Source organism: Aptenodytes forsteri, unplaced genomic scaffold (genome assembly GCF_000699145.1).
Source record: "Aptenodytes forsteri isolate BGI_AS27 unplaced genomic scaffold, ASM69914v1 Scaffold2, whole genome shotgun sequence".
Taxonomy (NCBI): domain Eukaryota; kingdom Metazoa; phylum Chordata; class Aves; order Sphenisciformes; family Spheniscidae; genus Aptenodytes; species Aptenodytes forsteri.
Window position 1 is genome coordinate 11,999,653 of NW_008795695.1, and position 18,657 is coordinate 12,018,309.

General features: G+C 41.8%; 1 protein-coding gene across 1 annotated transcript in view; it reads right to left on the reverse strand.

Moving 5' to 3' along the window:
* Positions 1-2,516: 2,516 nt before the first annotated feature.
* C2CD2 (C2 calcium dependent domain containing 2) overlaps positions 2,517-18,657 on the reverse strand; it is a 45,460-nt gene continuing 29,319 nt past the window's right edge. Inside the window, exons 11-14 of the mRNA XM_009283097.1 lie at positions 17,555-17,668; positions 14,992-15,119; positions 13,404-13,716; positions 2,517-7,624 (exon numbers count right to left, since the gene is read on the reverse strand). Of these exons, the coding sequence (XP_009281372.1) occupies positions 7,398-7,624; positions 13,404-13,716; positions 14,992-15,119; positions 17,555-17,668 (782 nt within the window). The 3' untranslated portion in view covers positions 2,517-7,397. The remainder of the gene's footprint in view (positions 7,625-13,403; positions 13,717-14,991; positions 15,120-17,554; positions 17,669-18,657) is intronic.

The window sequence follows — 18,657 nt, forward strand, 5'->3', positions numbered from 1 at the left end:
GCCGAGACCTGGTGCCCAGGAAACAAAAGGACATGGACTCGGTGCCCTCAGCTCAAGGGGTTTTAAACCCCCAATTCGGGTTACTGCGGTGCTCGCCCCCCTCCCAGCTGAAAGGTACGCCGTGCAGCCAAGAGCACCCCTTCAGAGGCAGAGGCCAGGGCCAAGAAGTACTTACGCTTTTTGTATTCAAGCAAGATGCCCCAACTTTTTCCGCCGGTAAGAAGCGTCACCCACAATGGCGTTCCCCCACAGCCTTACGCAGCGCTCCCTGCCGCTGTGGTGTGACTGGCCAGTCTTCACAGTAGGAACAGCCCTGAAGATTCAAAGATGATGGAAAGCAGGCGCCAGCTCTGTCCTCTCCAGGGGATGTGCTCTCCTCACGGCTACGTCTTTAACGGTTAAGGCCAGGCCCTTTCTCACCTCACCTTACCCATCCCACGTCCCCTTCTGCACAAGTACCCAGTTTCAAGAGGGATGTGCAGAGTATTGTGACTCTCTTCTTGTTAAGTGCTTGGGTAAACTGAAACAGTGCAGCATTTGAATTTTGAAAATGTTGCTTCTTGGGAAAACAGTGTTAATTTAAGGAGGGGGAACCATTTTATTCTTCAAAAATGACTCGCCAGAAGTTTTCAGTGAACACAGGAGTAGCAAGGGGAATTTTTCAAGGATCTAACCGCATGTACAGGTCATTTGCTTTTTCAAAGACCGAAGCCGACTGGCTTTTAGTTTTTTATAGTCTGCTTTTACTTATTTTCCCTGTACATCTCAGTGCATATTGACATTCACAATGCTGTCTTTGGGCCTCCGCCTAGGTTTCTCCAGCATCCAGTGCACAAGGGTGATTATCCTACTTGCAGTGCATTCACTTTGTCAGAATAAGTATTAACTAATTCAGAATAGTTATCTGTATGGCAGTCTGGATTTACAATGCATCTGAGTCTGCATCCTGCAGCTCCAAAATAGAATCATAGAATAGTTTGGGTTGGAAGGGACCTCAAAAGGTCATCTAGTCCAACCCCCCTGCCATGGGCATCATGGACATCTTCAACTAGATCAGGTTGCTCAGAGCCCCGTCCAACCTGACCTGAAATGTTTCAAGGGATGGGGCATCCACCACCTCTCTGGGCAACCTGTGCCAGTGTTTCACCACCCTCAGGGTAAAAAATTTCTTCCTCATATCTAGTCTAAATCTACCCCCTTTAGTTTAAAGCCATTCCCCCTTGTCCTGTCGCAACAGGCCCTGCTAAAAAGTTTGCCCCCATCTTTCTTAGAAGCCCCCTTTAAGTACTGATAGGCTGCAATAAGGTGTCCCCAAAGCCTTCTCTTCTCCAGCCTGAACAACCCCAACTCTCTCAGCCTTTCTTCAGAGGAGAGGTGTTCCATCCCCCTGATCGTTTTTGTGGCCTTCTTCTGGACCCGCTCCAACAAGTCCATGATTTTTTTTTTTTTTTTTTTTTTTTTTTTTTTTTTTTTTTTTTTTTTTTTTTTTTTTTTTTTTTTTTTTTTTTTTTTTTTTTTTTTTTTTTTTTTTTTTTTTTTTTGTCAGTACTCCTACTTTTCTGCAGAGTTAACATCAGACTGTGAACTTGCATCTTACACCAGGCTCGCTGGGGTAGAGAGATGAAACAAAATGAAGATCCCTTCCATTCATTGTTTAAGAATGATGAACTGGAGGAAAGAGTATGGCGCCAGACTTAGTGCTACATCTATTCCTGCTCTCGCTCTGATAGGTCTTGTCACTTTTGCTAGCATATACGAATGGCATCACACAAGTTATAAAACCTCAGCCAAGATTAGAGCAGGAAGGAAAAGTGAGAAGGTTTGCTGGGAGACTATTAGGAAATTTCAGCTAAGCACCTCAAAGATATGAAATGAACAGGCATAGAAATGTGGGCAGTAATTCCCAGTAAGGTAACATACAATTTCCTTGCAAAAGAAGGTACAACACTCACTTTGGGAAGGGAAATAAAACCACTATTGGGGCCATTTTCATGTGAATGCCTATTTTTGGTGGATTTTTTTGTTTTTTTTTCCCCTCAGTCTGGTAGGACTTTGTGACAGCATTAATTTAGAACATAACTTTTTCAGTAAAATGATTGCAAGAGAACCTTATTCCCAGGCTGTGCTCATTTTAGTACTGGTGTCCTCTATATAGGATCTAGGCCCTAAGACTCCTCCCCCTTTGCTCCCAAAATTACAAATGGTTTCAGGATAATACAACATAACTGAGAGAAAAAATAACGAGTAACTACAATGAGTTCCACAATTCCTTCTTTCGTTAGATTCCCACCGAGTCCATGTTTCAGGCCATTTCTCAAAGAACAAGAAGGGGCTACCTGATACGGCCGGGGTTATCAGAAACAACCCACAGTGTCAGCACAGCGTAGGTGGAGAACTCTGCTCCTGAATAAACAGGTAAATGGACTGTGTTAAGCAACAGGTCAAATTAGCGAAGGAGAGTAGAAAACCATCTGTTACACTTGGCTGACTAGGTATGTAGGACAGCACGCTACACAGAGACAATTGGCTTTTATTGTACGTACAGCAGTAGTTACTTCTTTAAAAAAATCCTCTTCTCAGGCTTTTTAGTGATACAATAAATCTGTACATCATAGACTTCTTAATTGCACCAACTTAATTTTGTGTACACACAGAAAAAAGAAAATAAACCCCACCACAGAAGAAGTGACTATCACAGTTGAATGCTAGAAAAAAAATGTTTTACCCCATCTGGAATATCAGAGCATACTACATTATTGGGAAATACAGAGTTATAGTATTGGAAAGACCTCGGACCCATCCTTATCAGCTATTTTCACACCATGCCAGCACCTTGCATAGTAACAGTTTGGATATCCTGAGTGAAATGATATTATTCACCCCTAACTTAAAGTAATCACCCCTGTTACAATCTTGAGTTGTTTGTCAACAAGGCTGTGGCTTAGCAATGTACAGAAGCATATGCTGACTTCAAACACATGAATAAATCCACTTAGGTCCTGTGGAGGTCAAAGCATGAGGTCAGCTGCTCCCACTCACACTGGGAATGTCTTAGCCCGGAGCTACGGTATACTTAATTCTGTACCAGGATAAGCACTTATTGCAAACTTCAGCTCTACAATTCAAAAACTGCAATAAACTAAAATGAAAAAGCCATGCGGCTCCCACCTTGTATAGAGCTCTTGCTCCTTTTAACACCTAGAGCTACCAGAGCTGAAAAAGATGTTAAAACAAGAGCAAGACTCTTATTTTCCTTCTCCATACACATTTGGTAGCATTTTATGTGGTTGACTTCGCTTTTTCCTATGATACTTTGCAAATCAAGAACACCAAAACTTTACAAGAAATACACAGCAGAAAGCTTTCACTTGAAAACCACCTAGAACCAGAAAGGAGATGCAGGACCAGGAAATGCTGTAAAATTTCACTGATCCTCAAAACTGGTATCACTGCCAGGCAACAGAACACCTCGAAAAAAGCAGCGCTGGAAGCCAAGTCCTCTCAAGAGCCAGACAGTAACTACAGGTCTGTATAACCTGGAGCCCCAACCTCTCTCCCAAAGAAAGAGCAGGGGAAAAAGAAAATCTAACAGAAAGCATAAGAATAATAAAGCCCAGTATTTATGCCTACACAGTTTATGACCTGTCCATTAAGTCGAAGAAGTTTGCCAAAGGTATTTTGCTTTTTAAATGAATATGAACTTTTTTCCACTACGGCATTCCTTCTCCTTCCTGCCACCTAAGATTCACAAATTTCATATATAGTTAGGAGTGAAATGACTGTCATTTCTTCCTGGGGTGAATTGGATATGAAATACCGGTGACCTAGGGATAAAGGACCCCCTCCTCTTTAAAGTGACTTTTAAAGTGATCTTAGTCACTTTAAGAAAGTTACCTAGCTTGTATTCACACCTGAAGTATTAGGAAGTTTTATTGCTTTAATCTACAAAGAGAAATTTAACTCTTGTAGTACTTACTCAGTCAAAATTCACACTAAAGCCAAGGCAAATCTTGGTTAGGTAAGGATGCAGGTTGTCTCCATCAAGGCAAATGAAAAGCAAAAATGCCATAAAGCAAAACAAACCACAAATACAGATTAAGAAGGTTCAGTTATGGGCAGAAAAATTCTTTAGAACGGAAAAGCAAGCCTTCATCTCTTAGTCCTCATAAAATAAATACCGTGCCTTCTTTGCTGTACAGAACATCCAGAAACACAAAAGTGTAAGAAAAGGGGCAAAAAGGAAGAAAGATTTCACAGATTGTTTCCAAGCTATTGTTCTGAAGTAATTAAATTGGAAGACAGAAAAGAAGAAGTTTTCAGTGTAATATCAAGCAGAGATTTGTTCTACTCTTCAAATGTGTAGTTATTAAAATTATGAAGATTGCAAAACATAAAAGAGCAAAATGATTCCCTCCAGCATCCTTCACACAACTGCAGAGGAGATATGCAGCACCTGACAGGATACGTCGCAGTGTTAGTTATGCCAGTGTACAAATCCAGTCTTCCCGACCCAAACCTGTAGCATAGCTCCCGCTGGTTGTCAGGACCCACCTCACACTGACCTAAACACTGGTACACAAACAACGTACATACTGAGATCTCCTGATCTTAAATGACAACCTAATCGTCTCGGAAGGTGGGAACGGGATTCAGTATTATGGGCCTTTGGGGTCGTCACGACTGAGCAACTCAGTTCTCCCTTTGTGTTTAGTACTTCAGTTTGTTTTTACAACAGGACATAAATTATTTGTAGAGCAGTAGGAAGGGGTGAAGAACACACCAGCCAGCTATGGAGGTCAAACCTCAAACCAAACGATGCTTATTTTCCTGAGGAGCGAAGGCAATTAAAAAACAAGATTCCCTTTTTACCCCAAATGCCTTGCTTTCCTCATCTTAAGAATTAATTCTCTCTCAATATATGCAAGCCCAAACCTTCACACAGTTTGCAGTATAGAATGTTCTCGTTCCCGCCATCAAGACACGCATTTAGGCAATCACCAAGACCTTAAGAAAGAGGAACCAAAAAACCACTTCAGTGTGTATCTGTTCCTTGGGGTAAGCTACAAGCAAACCCTACTTCTGTATTCTGCACATTATTCAGTGTTATTTCCACCCCATTCTACAGTACATGATAAAGCTTCTGGAAATTGAAATCCCAGTTCAGTACTTTAAGCAGACTTCCAAGTAGTGTTACGTGCCCCCTTTACATTCCCAATCCCACAGCTCTTTGCTTTTAGTGTAAGGGGGTGCTACCCATGGAGCTCAGTCTCACTTTGATTTCTTGAACTCAGTGACCAGTTGTGGGTTTCTCCTTCAGCAAACAAGACTGAGCATTTAAAACATGGCAGGGATTTGACCCCCCACCCTGCCCCGTCATGCAAAGAGCTCCTAGTAAAGTCAAGGGAAAAAGTGTATGTTGAAAGAACATAACATCAGGTTTTTTAATGCTCATATCATGAGCCACTGTAGAACAAATGAAGAAACCTAACTTCTACTTTGTGTTAAATTAACAATAAACAAAAGTGTTCAAGCACATTCAAGCTGGACAAACCTGTATTACTGAACTGGGATTTCTAAGCACGTTACAGCTCTAGAAGACTCATTTGTAACCAATTTTCAAAATACAGAATATTAAAATGCCTTCAAGTTTTTTCATAATAAACAGCATGCTTAAATGTACAACTATTTGATAGTCTGGACTACTGTACTACCACAGTGATTTTAGGAGGTTACACATAAACAGTGTTTTTAAACAGTAGGATCAGTTAAAAGATTGTGACAGTTCATTTCTTCTAATATTTTCTTGGTAAAAAAGAAACCAAACCCCCTCTACTTTTATATTCTTTATAAAAGCATTTACCAAGGAATCTAGAGTCCGTCAGAAGTTTTGAAATGTGTTTCTGTTCTTCAGTGACTTTCTATTTTTGAAGAATGGTTTAAGTTGAAAGCCCAAATATCTGCCAAAGTGTTGGATGTCTTTTAAGGGGAGGAAAGGGGGGAGGGAAATCACTGTTGGCAAAGCAGGCACAAATCTATCATTCATTCACGTCAGTAATTTAGATGGAATGGATGTTTTTCTTGGCTAAAGAGAACAGGCTTGGTCCTTTGTCCTCAGTAGGAATGTAGATGATAGAAAAGTACAGGTATGCACGAAAGATGGTACCTGTGAAATACTGACTGCCATTTTACTCTTCTTAATAGCCAAAACAAGAACTATGCCTTTACTTTCATCAGTTTTTCCTTTTAATTTAAAGGAGCCAGCTGCAATATTTAATGAGGAAAAAAGTAAAAAAACTCACCCAACCAACCACTCACCACATGACAACACTGGTAGATCTAGAAACCGAAAGATGACTACGGGAATTGTTGTTACTATTTTTTGAAAAGCTCTGTTCACAACTGTGTTTTCTAAGATCTCAGTAAGTGTTTGGCAAGTAAAACAAGCTGTCTAATGAAAAGCATTACAGGGTTAAATATGCTCTATTCATCACTTATTGCTCCTAGCTTTGCATTTGATATGATGGTTAATATACTTGTCTAACAAGTACTTGGGAGAAGGAATTAGAGCCCCTAAGATAGGTTTTTGCATCAGCAACGCAGCTTCTCACACAGGGAAGAAAAGCTACATGTAAGAATTTGTAAATGTTTTGTTTGCGAGTAGACTCAAGTAGACTTTAAAAAACGTTCTGTTTTTTTAAGCATAACTTATGCACAGAACATCAAACAATATGCTAGTATAAGTATTTGCATAATTTATTGATTTATGGCTAATATCAAAGGCATCTCTCCACCTACATGGACTGAGCAGTTATTACAGCAGGCTACAGTTACTACAGTAGGCTATCTTAATCAGCATTTTAGTTCTGCTTCTGAAAACTTACCCGTTTCCAAATTACGATACAAACTGGATCTGGGTCTCTCTTTTCCCTTTCAGGCTGACTAGAAAAAGAAGTTGAGACTTGCGTTGCTACTATTCCAGGCTGCAGTAAGGAAGCACAGTGGTATCTTCTCTCTTTATAGTGGTTCAGTCATATAAGCAGGTATGATGTTTCAGTCCTTAGCTCCCCGTTAATGTAAACTAGGTGCTTACATGCAGGTCCTCCCCACCTGCATCATTCCCCATCCTCCCTCATCTTTTACAATAAACCACACGGTCCTCCAAAAGCTGTCATGATACAATTAGCGCTGCTTGTATTTGGAGGAGCAACTTTATAATCAGAGAGAAAAAGCGTTCTGGAAAAATAAACAAAAAAGACAAGCTTTCTGTTTATTCCTGGACCACTGTATTAGTGAACATCATTTTATGCAAGTCATCAGCCATATTTGTATTCTCTAGTGCTGCTCTGTAAACAAATGGTCAACTGATGTGCAAGTATCCCATCAGACAGTGTTCAGTCTTATACGTATGGTTCTGCCGAAGCACCATTCAGTTTGTTCTTGCTTTTGTTTTTTGAAAGGAGCTTTCTGTTCAGAATACGTGAAAGCGTGCCTCCCTTCTTGCGCGTTTCCTCTGACAGTGGCTGCTGCAGGTAGACAAGATCGTTGTGCGATTGACTCATTCCTGGATCCTTCTGATGATGTCGCCGGCGGAAAAAGAGCTTCGCACTTTTTTTCAAAATCCCACCTGCGGAAGCAAACAGCAGAGGTGCAGGACACTTTAGACAGAACAGGCTGCTTTCCTCTTGGAGCTCAGCTTTAACCGTAACTGCAGCCCGACTGAAAAAAGCCTTGCTCTTAACATTTCCAGTTTAAGCATCACCCTGGTAACTATTCAAACAATGTTAGAAAGCTAAGAGCGTGGTGAATCTAAAGCAAGAATATTGATGGTTTGTATGTAGAGGCCACAATAGTACGAGTTCCACCTTGGAACAAGTCATTTCCGATACTGGCAAATGCGAGCAATCGTCGTGCTTTCAGCCAGAGGCACACATACATACACTACATGCTACTGAATCCTCCTTGCCCCGCTGTTGATCCAGCTCTCTCCCAGCTGAACACTGCTGAGAAATTCAGACTCCATGGAAGTGTGTATTTCTCCACTTCTCCTCATTCCATGCAAGTATCATGCAAACTGAATCATGACAGACTCTGGCAGTTCTAGATCTATGCATATACACACACTTGTACAGTTAGTACAAACGTTCAGGAGGGAAGAGCTCACATATATTGCTAGAGGAGCACTAAAGAAAAAAGGAATTTTCCTTCAGTTCTTTCAGAAATGATGCTGTTGAAAAGGAAGGAAAGCTACTGTGAAACATGCCTATGAGCAATCAAATATTAATCCTCCGATTTCAGCTTCTAAAGTCAATCCACACATCTTGTGGAAGTCTCCTTCCTTAACACTTCATTAGTTTCAAATGCTCTTCTGAAAGCTATGGTAGTGTTCAAACATACACATGCACAGCGTTTGGTGTGGGTTGTATGCTGGGTTCTCACATGTCAAACTGGCGTATCTGATCTTTCCAATACAATAAAAAGTAGAGAGTATTTTATAAAAGGAATGAAATAGAAGAAGTAATGTTACTCTTTCTTGTTTCAGAGACCAAAGGAGCTGAAAAGAAAAGATTAGCCCATGATGCACAACATGAAGGTGGCATTTTAATTTGAGGTGAAGGACACTGTTGGTGCTGAAGAATGGTACCTGGCAGTCAACCTGCATGCAGTAGGCCCATACAAGCCAGACAGCACGTTTTCTATACGAATTTGGTAGCACCACCTACAACAACAATCATGAAGCATTTGCTATTTTAAAATCCTGTTAGGAATAGCAATTCACTTGAAGCAGATTAAAAATAATATTACATCTGCTTCCAATAGGTTCAGAAATTTGCTCAAATCCCTTCTGCGGTAAATTAGGTTGCTTTATGTTGTTGTAATTCCTTCCCTTGATCCCATGTCAAACCTATTATGCAGCCAAGGCAATTGCAGCTGTCATCTCACCAGGGACTCAGGACTCATGTTGCCAACACCAGCCACCAGTACTCTTCTCTCTTTGCAAGCTCGAGTTGTTTTTGCAGCCACCGTTCTGCCGAATTCCACCTTCCCTTTCCATGTGCATGTGTGCCTGATGTGTAAGGCAGCTCGGTGGCAGCTGGCAGGGACACCGCTCCGAGCTACCAGCAACACTCAGCCTGGTGTCAGTACATCAGCCCAATGTTAAAATTGCAACAGTTTTGTGCAGAATTGGGTAGCGGTGTTGTCCAAGAGGCACGAGCCAATTTGAACGAAGGAGGACCCAGGTAGCAAGCCAACACAGGAGCCTTCTGGCAGTCAGACTAGTACGTGAAGACAGTCACCTCCCTGGCAAAGCTTCCACACCTTGTTCCCGCACCACTATCAGGTTTCCCGATTCTTTCTCAGTTCAGCTATTAATTCCTGTCGCTGCATGATCTTGATTCTGCTTTTCCTCCCATTGCAAATGGATACAAAAAGCAACACACAGACCAATTCTTTCATGTGATACTGTGCAATAGCTAGAATTAGATATTTGTCCCCCAAGGACTTTAGACAGGCTGCGTGTCATTTTGCACAGCGACAGCTGCAGAATAGGTATTTCACGGCAGCTCTGCTGCACGCAGCCAGATGCTTCTTTGTTCAGACCAGAGCAGTTACAAACATGTGCTTGGGATTATTACTTTGTATTTTAAGGACTAAGCACTCAGCACCTGGGATGATATTCTAGCATGTTTTGTCTTGCTGCTGCTGAGCCTTTTCTCACAGGGCACGATGGGATGGAAGCAGAAGTCAGCTGAAAGCAACTGGAACTCATGGATTTGAATCTTGACTGCTCTCCCATCACCCTCTGATTGATCTTTTCAGCAAGGCAGTACCACTTCAAGCTGTTGTCAACAGCATAAAAGAAACAGTGTTCAACCCCATGATCCTGACAGTTGTTAATATGCCAAGGCTGGCGGGGACTGATGAGGCCTTGCTGCTGTGCAGCTTTTGTTTTAGCAGTCAGCTGTTCTGCCCAGCGGTCTTGTTAGCTGCAGCTGAAGCTGTGCCAACAGAAGGAGTAGGACAGAAGGGTTTATCCATAAGCAGCTATTTAGTCCTATCCCTTCAGACTGATTTCCCATAATGGGAAATAGAACCGAACCAAGAATGCTGCAAAAATTGTGCCGGTGGCCTGGGACAACTCGCTGCAGGTGAAAAACTGCAGGCAGCGCTTCCCTGAGAGCAGCACAGACTCAGCACAAGAAGCAGCAGCCCCCCGACATGAAAGCTCCTTGTGTTTTCGGAGGTACTGAGGTCATTGCTACCTGGAAGCTTGCCACATCCCCGCTGCCACCCATCAGTCTCTAGCCAGTTTGGTACGTGCTGCCTGACAGTGGCTCCAGCTGTTGTGGAGGCATGCACCCCTGCTAAGAAAGCAGGGTAGGGCAAATCACAAGCTTGGCGATGCTCGTGCTATTTGCATGCTTACTTCTCGAGTTCAACAGGATCCACATGCCAACTCTGCCCCTAACACCAGGAGATAAGCAGAGAGCATGTCAAGAGTGCTGTACAGACTGACTGGTCTTCATAGGCTCCTCTGCACTAGTTTAGGGTGTTCTGAAAATGCTTTGTGGGGCTAGGATCACTTCTGAATGTCATTTTTGTTAATGAAGGAAGATTTCCTTCCACATCTACAGGGATACGACTAGAAATCGCTTTTTCCATTCCTTCCCAACTTCCAAAACAGTTTTTATCCAGGTGGTTTTGTAAATACCTGCTAAGGTCCTCGTAGCTCTACGAGTTAGGCTAGAAAAGAGATCTAGAAAACTGTAAGCAGCAGGTTTTAAAATAAGCATTCTGCATATGCATATACAGTTATGGGGTCACACATGGTTTGCACGAGCAGATGTTTGGTTGATAACCAGATACTACAGGAATGGGCATGATGGAGAGAGATCAGGAATGTAGAGCACCCCTCCAAGCCTTCCTTGCTGTCCATTCTGCATGACCCACCAGGACAGAACAACCACCGGAAGAATGATCTGTTGGAGCAGACTTGTCTGCTAAGACACCTGAGCACTGGAAGGTAATTTTGGAGGGAGGAAAGAAATGGATGGGGGAAGAAGAAAACGGGTGCCAAACTATGTTTTGCTTCAGTTTTTACAATGAGTGTACCATTGTAAAGCTACATTTTCTTAAAAAAAAAAAAAAAAAAATGTAGAGCACCCCTCCAAGCCTTCCTTGCTGTCCATTCTGCATGACCCACCAGGACAGAACAACCACCGGAAGAATGATCTGTTGGAGCAGACTTGTCTGCTAAGACACCTGAGCACTGGAAGGTAATTTTGGAGGGAGGAAAGAAATGGATGGGGGAAGAAGAAAACGGGTGCCAAACTATGTTTTGCTTCAGTTTTTACAATGAGTGTACCATTGTAAAGCTACATTTTCTTAAAAAAAAAAAAAAAAAAAAAAAAAAGACAAAAATAACTTACTGTGTAGGTAATTAATTCTGGTTGGCATAGTAGTCCTCTTAAGTTTATAAAAGGGAATGGGTGAGAAAGAGGAAGTCAGAAAGGTAAAAACAAAAATATGCAAGAGTAGAAAAAAAAAAGAGAGTGCTAACTTTAAGACATTAATACCATACACAAGGCTTTTTAAAGCAGAGGGGGTTTGGTTTGGTTTTGTTTGGGGTTTTTGGAGGGTTTTTTTGTTGTGTTTGGTTTTGTGTGGTTTTTTTTAAAAGGGAAAGTGTTTGACAAAACAGAAACCTTGAACTATTCAAAGCTAACTGAAGGCAGGAGGGTGGAAATGTGGAAATGTTTTCCTATCTCATTCCATAAAATGCTACTCAGCTATGACAAAGCAGAGACACAAGACTTCCATGATGAGATCTGTGTATAAAGAAAGGGATTTGAGTGTGGGTTTTTTAATACTTTTTCAAGATGAGACAACTCTCAAATATAAGAGGTACTTTGCACTTTTAGCAGTTCTATACTACACCGTGTAAACAGGATCTTTAGAAGCCTGATCTCTTTGCAACATACTGCACAGAGAAAAACAAAACTAGACAACAGTTCACATACAAACTTCCACTTGCTTGTTTTAGAATAACATGTTAGAGTCTAGAGGTTTTGCAAAATCTCATGCAGCTTCCCAAACTTTTCCAGGCTCCAAATGAGACATCTCTTCACAATTAACCTTCTACCCCTTCCCCAAACACACCCAAAACTTTAAATGCCTGACCATCTATGTCAAATTGATTGTTGCTGTACCATCCTGATCTATCAGGTGGAGCAATACAGCTGCGAGAAGGCCAGAAAACCTCAATGCTCTAAGCGAGAGCCTTCGCAAAGAGGTCCAGTGTATGCCTTATGTGGGGGGGATTACAAAAACCTAGTAATATACTGAGGTTTTGTAATAAGCCATTTTACAGTATCTCTGGGTAAGAAAAGAATAGAAAATAATAACGCGAAAGAGGGATGGATATGGGTGAGAAAGGCAACAATTTTTGCAACGTCAGTGTGCAGCCCCTGACACTGGTGTGCTGCCTGTTCAGGACATAGTCCACTCCACTGGCTCTTGTGTCAGACTTCCTAACAGCCCCTGTGTTTATCACTCAGCCACAAACCAGTGCTACAGCCTCAGAGGTTAATGGATGTAGAAAGGAAACACAAAGAATCCTAAGACATTTTCAAACTGCAGCTATCCAGGTATATAACTACATAAGCAAAATGATCTGACCCTTTATTTACTTACTAAATTACCCTTTATTCCATTTTCTTTAGCAAACTACGTATTAATGAAATCAGTGAAAAGGGAGAAACTGTTCACAAGGCAGTTAAGAGTGAGTGTACTTCTGGTTTAGCCATGGTGCTTCCTGAACACACACTTTAGTGAGGGCAGGGGAGTCTTGTGCTCAGAGATGTGAAGGAGGAGAAGAAACATATCAGAAAGCAACCGTGGAACCCTGCCATTTTCATGTTAGTAATGGGGCTGCTAATATAGCACAAGTCCTTGTTTACAAGAACACGGTTTTCATCAAGGAATTGACAATGTGGCTAGTTATTTCTCTCCCAGATAACTGAGTTGGGCTTAGTGAGCTGCCCTTCAACATCTTGCACAAGTCCTTGTTTACAAGAACATGGTTTTCATCAAGGAATTGACAATGTGGTTAGTTATTTCTCTCCCAGATAACTGAATTGGGCTTAGTGAGCTGCCCTTCAACATCTAAGGGTGAGCCGTTCTGTTTCCTGATGGAGGGGAGTGTAAGAGAGCCTGTCATGTCTTGCAGAGCCAGAGGACTGCACTCTTCATGGCTGCCAGTAAGACAGCTTCAACCAACACAATCACAAGGAGTTTAACAACAAAAATCAGTAAGAAAGGATGAACTACTACAGTGTTGCATGACACTGCCAATTACATAGAGAAAGCAGTCATTCACTAAAGCGGAGGTAAGGATCACATACCTTTAGATTTTTTCATGCTCCCAGTTTCTGAAACGCTTAATGAGCTCCCAGATATTTCTTCACAGGTCTGGTCTAAGAGCATGTTGGTGTCCCACTGTTGGCTGCCGTTCTCCAAACCCCAAGCCTTATGGGCACTTTGCTGTGGGTCAGCATCAGGTACTATTTCTGAAGCTGCTAACGATAGCTTTTCATCAGAGGTGACTTTTGCAACAGCTTCCTCCGCAGTGGGTGGATCTACTTCTTTGCAGGAGCTGTCCATGGCTGCAGCATAGTCCATCATCAGTGCAGCTTCACTGTCCTGAGATAAAGAGGTCTGCCCAGTGAAAATAAAAGACGACACTGACACAAGCCGCTCTGCTGGAAAAAAACCAAGCCTCCCTGCAAAAGTTCTGTTCTCTTCTTTACACTTTTATTTGCATTGCTCAGGGCTATCAGAAAGCCACTGTGAGGCTTCCTTAGCTCCACTAAAGGAGAGGAGCATATAGCCAAGTTTTGATAACGTTGTTAATGCCAAATGACTGGAAAAAAAATATTTAAGCACATGCCTCCCACCTATCCCCAGCCCCACTGCTAGTAATGGGACTCTTTCCTACATGTGCTGCTGTAATGAACTATCAGCACGCATAGACAATAATCTTTTGGTCTTTTTAAGAAAATAAACATCAAAGTATTTAATCTTGTAGAAGGACTTCTTGGCATCTATATCAGCTAAATACAAATCCACGCAGTCCCAGTGCCCCCATTTCCCAAGCAGATACATCCATCACTGTGGCAGCTGATCCTCATTCCCCCCCTCAGCACAGCACAGCGATCTTGAGGGGATCCATGCCCGCTGACTCGGCTTCACTCAGCTCTTTAGGGGTCCTGTGCGTAACAGGAAGACTTGACAGCAAATGCCCATACAGCAGCCTGCAGGGAAAGGACTACAGGCAGGCACCAAGCATCAGATGGGAAACTGAGGCTGTGGATGAAGAAAGTCTGGAGGAATGCTATATACCATGTGAGAAACAATCTTCTGTTTGCCCTCCCTCTGGAACAGAGCCCAGAGGACTAGGATGTTTTTCAGAGGGTTTTAACAACTTCGAAAAAACCCAAAAAAGTCTTTCATACTTTTTCTGTGCATCTTCCCTCCACGAGCGAAACACAGAGAAGGACTAATTATCCTCTGTTCTCACCTAAATTGGTTTTCCCAAATCCCTAATCATCCCACTCCCATCCAAGGATACCATGCATTTTTCGTCAGGCTGTCAAATCTAACAATCAAAAAACAACACCCTCCCCAACAAACACATCCTGATTTGGCTTAACCTGAAACAGTTACTGAAGCAAACTGGCACACAGACCTAGATCCTGCAGAGACTGCTGAATGGGAGACAGCAGAACGCATGTTAAGTTAATGTTGCACTCAGTGGAGCAAAGATGCACTCAGTGGAGCAAAGACTTTACAGTACAACCTAGATCCTGCAGAATGGGAGACAGCAGAACACATGTTAAGTTAATGTCGCACTCAGTGGAGCAAAGACGCACTCAGTGGAGCAAAGACTTTACAGTACTAAGCATTAAATATAAGTGTTGTTTTCTGCTCTACCTTGGACACCCCTGATATGATAATGGTGCTCTTCTTTCTAGGAGACTTCAGCTTCTGCTTTGCAGACTCACTTAGCTGCCGAATGGCTGCTTCTGCAACAGGATCGGTGCCATTCAGTACCAGCAGTTCTGAAAAGAAAGCATTATTTCAGAGGGAAGAAAGAAAAACAGGAAAAAACAGAGCAAAGTGAGGCAGAGTTTGTTCTTGACTTAAAATTCAAAGAAATTAGCAGAAACAGTATAAACACCAGGCATACCAAAACATCTTCCAATTCACCACCCAGCTATTGGGTCTTGTCTTGCCCTTCTGTTACCCATTTTTTTGAGAAAAGGTACCTAAGTTGCACTTACAAACCCTTGCCCTGAGCACACAGGAGGTTTTGGAAGCCTAGACAAAACATCCAATTATTTCAATGCGTTGCTACACTGCGGTGACTACAGTCCAGAAGCGGTGGGTAGAGCAGCAGGTATCACAGTCGTGAAGAGCCATAGTTCTAACATGGTACAAAGCTGGCATGTGCTACTACTGCTTCAGGTAGCTATTTTGCTCTTTTTCCAGACATCCTCACTCGGCATTTCCAGATTTGCTATGGCACTATGATAGAATGGGGAAGGCAAAGTGGCAGTCACTCTGGTCTTTATCAGCTGCCTCCAAAGCCTGTAAAGTGCACCTCCTTTCCCCCTCCAAACATTGCACAGGAGTACAAAACCTTCTTTATAAAATGCTCTTTAGTGACAAACACAAGTTTATTTTTAAGCATGGCCTTTTCTGGCATCTAGTATGCAAGTACTTTGGGCACAGCAAATACACACTGATCAAATTCATCAAGCTTAGGAACAAACAAGGCTAAGAAAGTTAACATGACAAAACCCCCCATATTTAATTGTCTGAGGTGGGCTTTTCTGTTAAGAGTTTTAACAACAAAAGAATATAGGCAGGAATAGCACCAGTGTTAATTAAACTGAGCAGTCTCTTTTGTTACTGTGACATTAATGCAACAAAAGACGAGGCCTGAATAATTATGCTGCACCAAGTGTCTCAAATACTTTTGGAACTTAAGAGTATGTATGCACAAGGGGTATGCATGTCCACGCATGTCTGCACAGTCATTATAAACCTCTACTTTTCCACCTCCCTAGCCACTGCAAAGCCCTCAGGAACAGCTGAGAGCATCCAGGACAGCATCAGTGGCACTTGCTAATTCTTATTGTTGTCATCACTTAGAACTATGGCACGGCCACGGCATCTTTTCCATAGTGCTTGTTGCTATTTTGGCACGATGTCTGTAATAACTACTACCTAAATTACTGCCATACCAAATGCTCCTTTGTATTTCTTTCATTTGGCTTAAACTTTCATTCTACTGAGTAATTCTTCCTGCTGTATTGTATAAACATTTCACAGAAATTCCCCTGCGCTCCCATAAAAACACTGTCCATATCAATGTGCTTTAAGTTGTCTTCAGATGAGTTTTCCAGTAAGTGCTCTGTATCTTTAATATCATAAACAGTTATGAGAGTCAACTCAGAAGTCTAGCACTACCTTAACATTTCCCAAATTGGCTTAGTAATACCATGCTGCTTCATGGTATCAGAGTACTTCTTAGACTAGAGGTAGGGAAAGATTCAAGTGCTATTACAGCTATTTACAGTTACTGGTTCGTGCTCTTCCTCAGATTTCTGTCTTTTGGCCAATACATTTCTACCTCTCAGCAAGCCGCCTGACTGTTCCAGGAGCAGTCTAGATCATCTTCAGATTGTCCCATCTCCACTCAAAGCTGTACAAAGAAAACTGGACTCCACATCATGTGCCATTTGCAGCTACACTGAGTCACATCTTTCATTACTGTTCCTACAGAGCTACTGAAAGATCAAATGGTGACCACACAAAGGACTGAAAAATATGCTGAAGAAGATTCAGAGTTGCAACTTGAAAAGGCAGAATGCCCCAGAATCAAAATCAGGTTTAATACAGTCGAAGTGAATTTATAATTAAAGTTATTATCAATGCCACCTGACACTCTGAAGGCACTTCAGCTGTATGCCAGGTGACTTAGGAAGGTGGACAAAGAGGCACAGCAAGATCGTGTATTTGCATTAGCACAAAAAAGCCCAGTGGCAGGGCTAGGAAGAGAATTCAGTCTTCCTTACCTCAGTCCAGCCTCCTGCCTTCTGCTCAGACAGGGGGGACTTCACAATGGCCTTAGAGGTAGGTTTCACAGGGTTTTCATTTTGTACAGTGTTCCCCATGCCTTTATAAAAGAGGAATCTTTCATTCAAAAGTAAAAGAAAAGACACCCTAGCTTTTCTGCAGTCACCTCCCCTCTCCAAACCACAGCTCATTGTTATTTATTGAAAATTAGTGATTTAAATCACCAATTAAAACCAGACTTCTATTGCAAGACTACTATATCCCTAACCACAGTACTTGCTAACATAAACATCTCAGTGCCTGTTGAAGGGCTTTAGCCATATGGGTTTGCTGTTATTTTAACAGGATTACATTAATCCCATGTGCAGCAGAGAGATGTATTCTCATTAGAAGCTTTGAACATTTTGATTACCTGTATCTGAAGATGATAAAGTTTTGCTGACTGGAGCACCATGAGAATGGATAGCTTGAATAGAGAAATCCTTTTCAATCACCTTTACTTTAACTGGAGTTTTCACAGGAGAATCTGAGAACCAAGTTTTTTTGTTATTTAAACTATTCAAGACATTTATTATTATGAAAATAACAAGAATTTATTATACCAATGTTAAAGCCTGTTCAAATCATAAGTGTTTGAGAAAGTCGTTTAATACAAATTCTCAATGCATGCTCTATGGTAACCTGACGCAAAAAGACCTGTGAAGTGTAGGAATTTATTGTTTTTAAACATTTTACTGTAATACGCTAGACAACATCCACTTAAGTAAAAGGTCTGCTTTAACAACTTAAAAGAATGCAGCTCTTTGTGAGACTTCACACAAAGACTGCTTAGAGGTTTTACTTTCACACTTATCCCAAGAAGAATCAGAGAACCTACTCCTGAAAGACATGCTGAAAAAAAAACCCCTTTGTCACAAGATGACACCAATCCTCATTACAGATTATAATACGGATCAAGGTTAGAAGGCACAGGATGGTCTGTCATCAGCAAACACTGCAAGAGTCTGATACTTTTGTCATGTGGAAAACTATCCACCAAAACCAAGCTTTTCTGCATTATCACTCTACCATGAAGCTTTACAGTGTGTATTAAAAGGAGCATTAACCACTCCTCTTGCAAGAACAAGGTTTCATGAAAATTTCTCCTGGTTTTGGCTGGGATAGAGTTAATTTTCTTCCTAGTAGCTGGTACAGCGCTGTGTTTTGGATTTAGGATGAGAACAATGTTGATAATGCACCGATGTTTTAGTTGTTGCTGAGCAGTGCTTACACTAGTCAAAGACTTTTCAGCTTCCCATGCCCTGACAGCGAGAAGCTGGGAGGGGGCACAGCCAGGACAGCTGACCCAAACTGCCCAAAGGGATATTCCATACCATATTCCACACCAGATAAACTGGGGAAGTTGGCTCGGGCAGGGTGACTGCTGCTCGGGAACTGGCTGGGCATCGGTCGGCGGGTGGTGAGCAATTGCATTGTGCACCACTTGCTTTGTATATTATTATTATTATTATTATT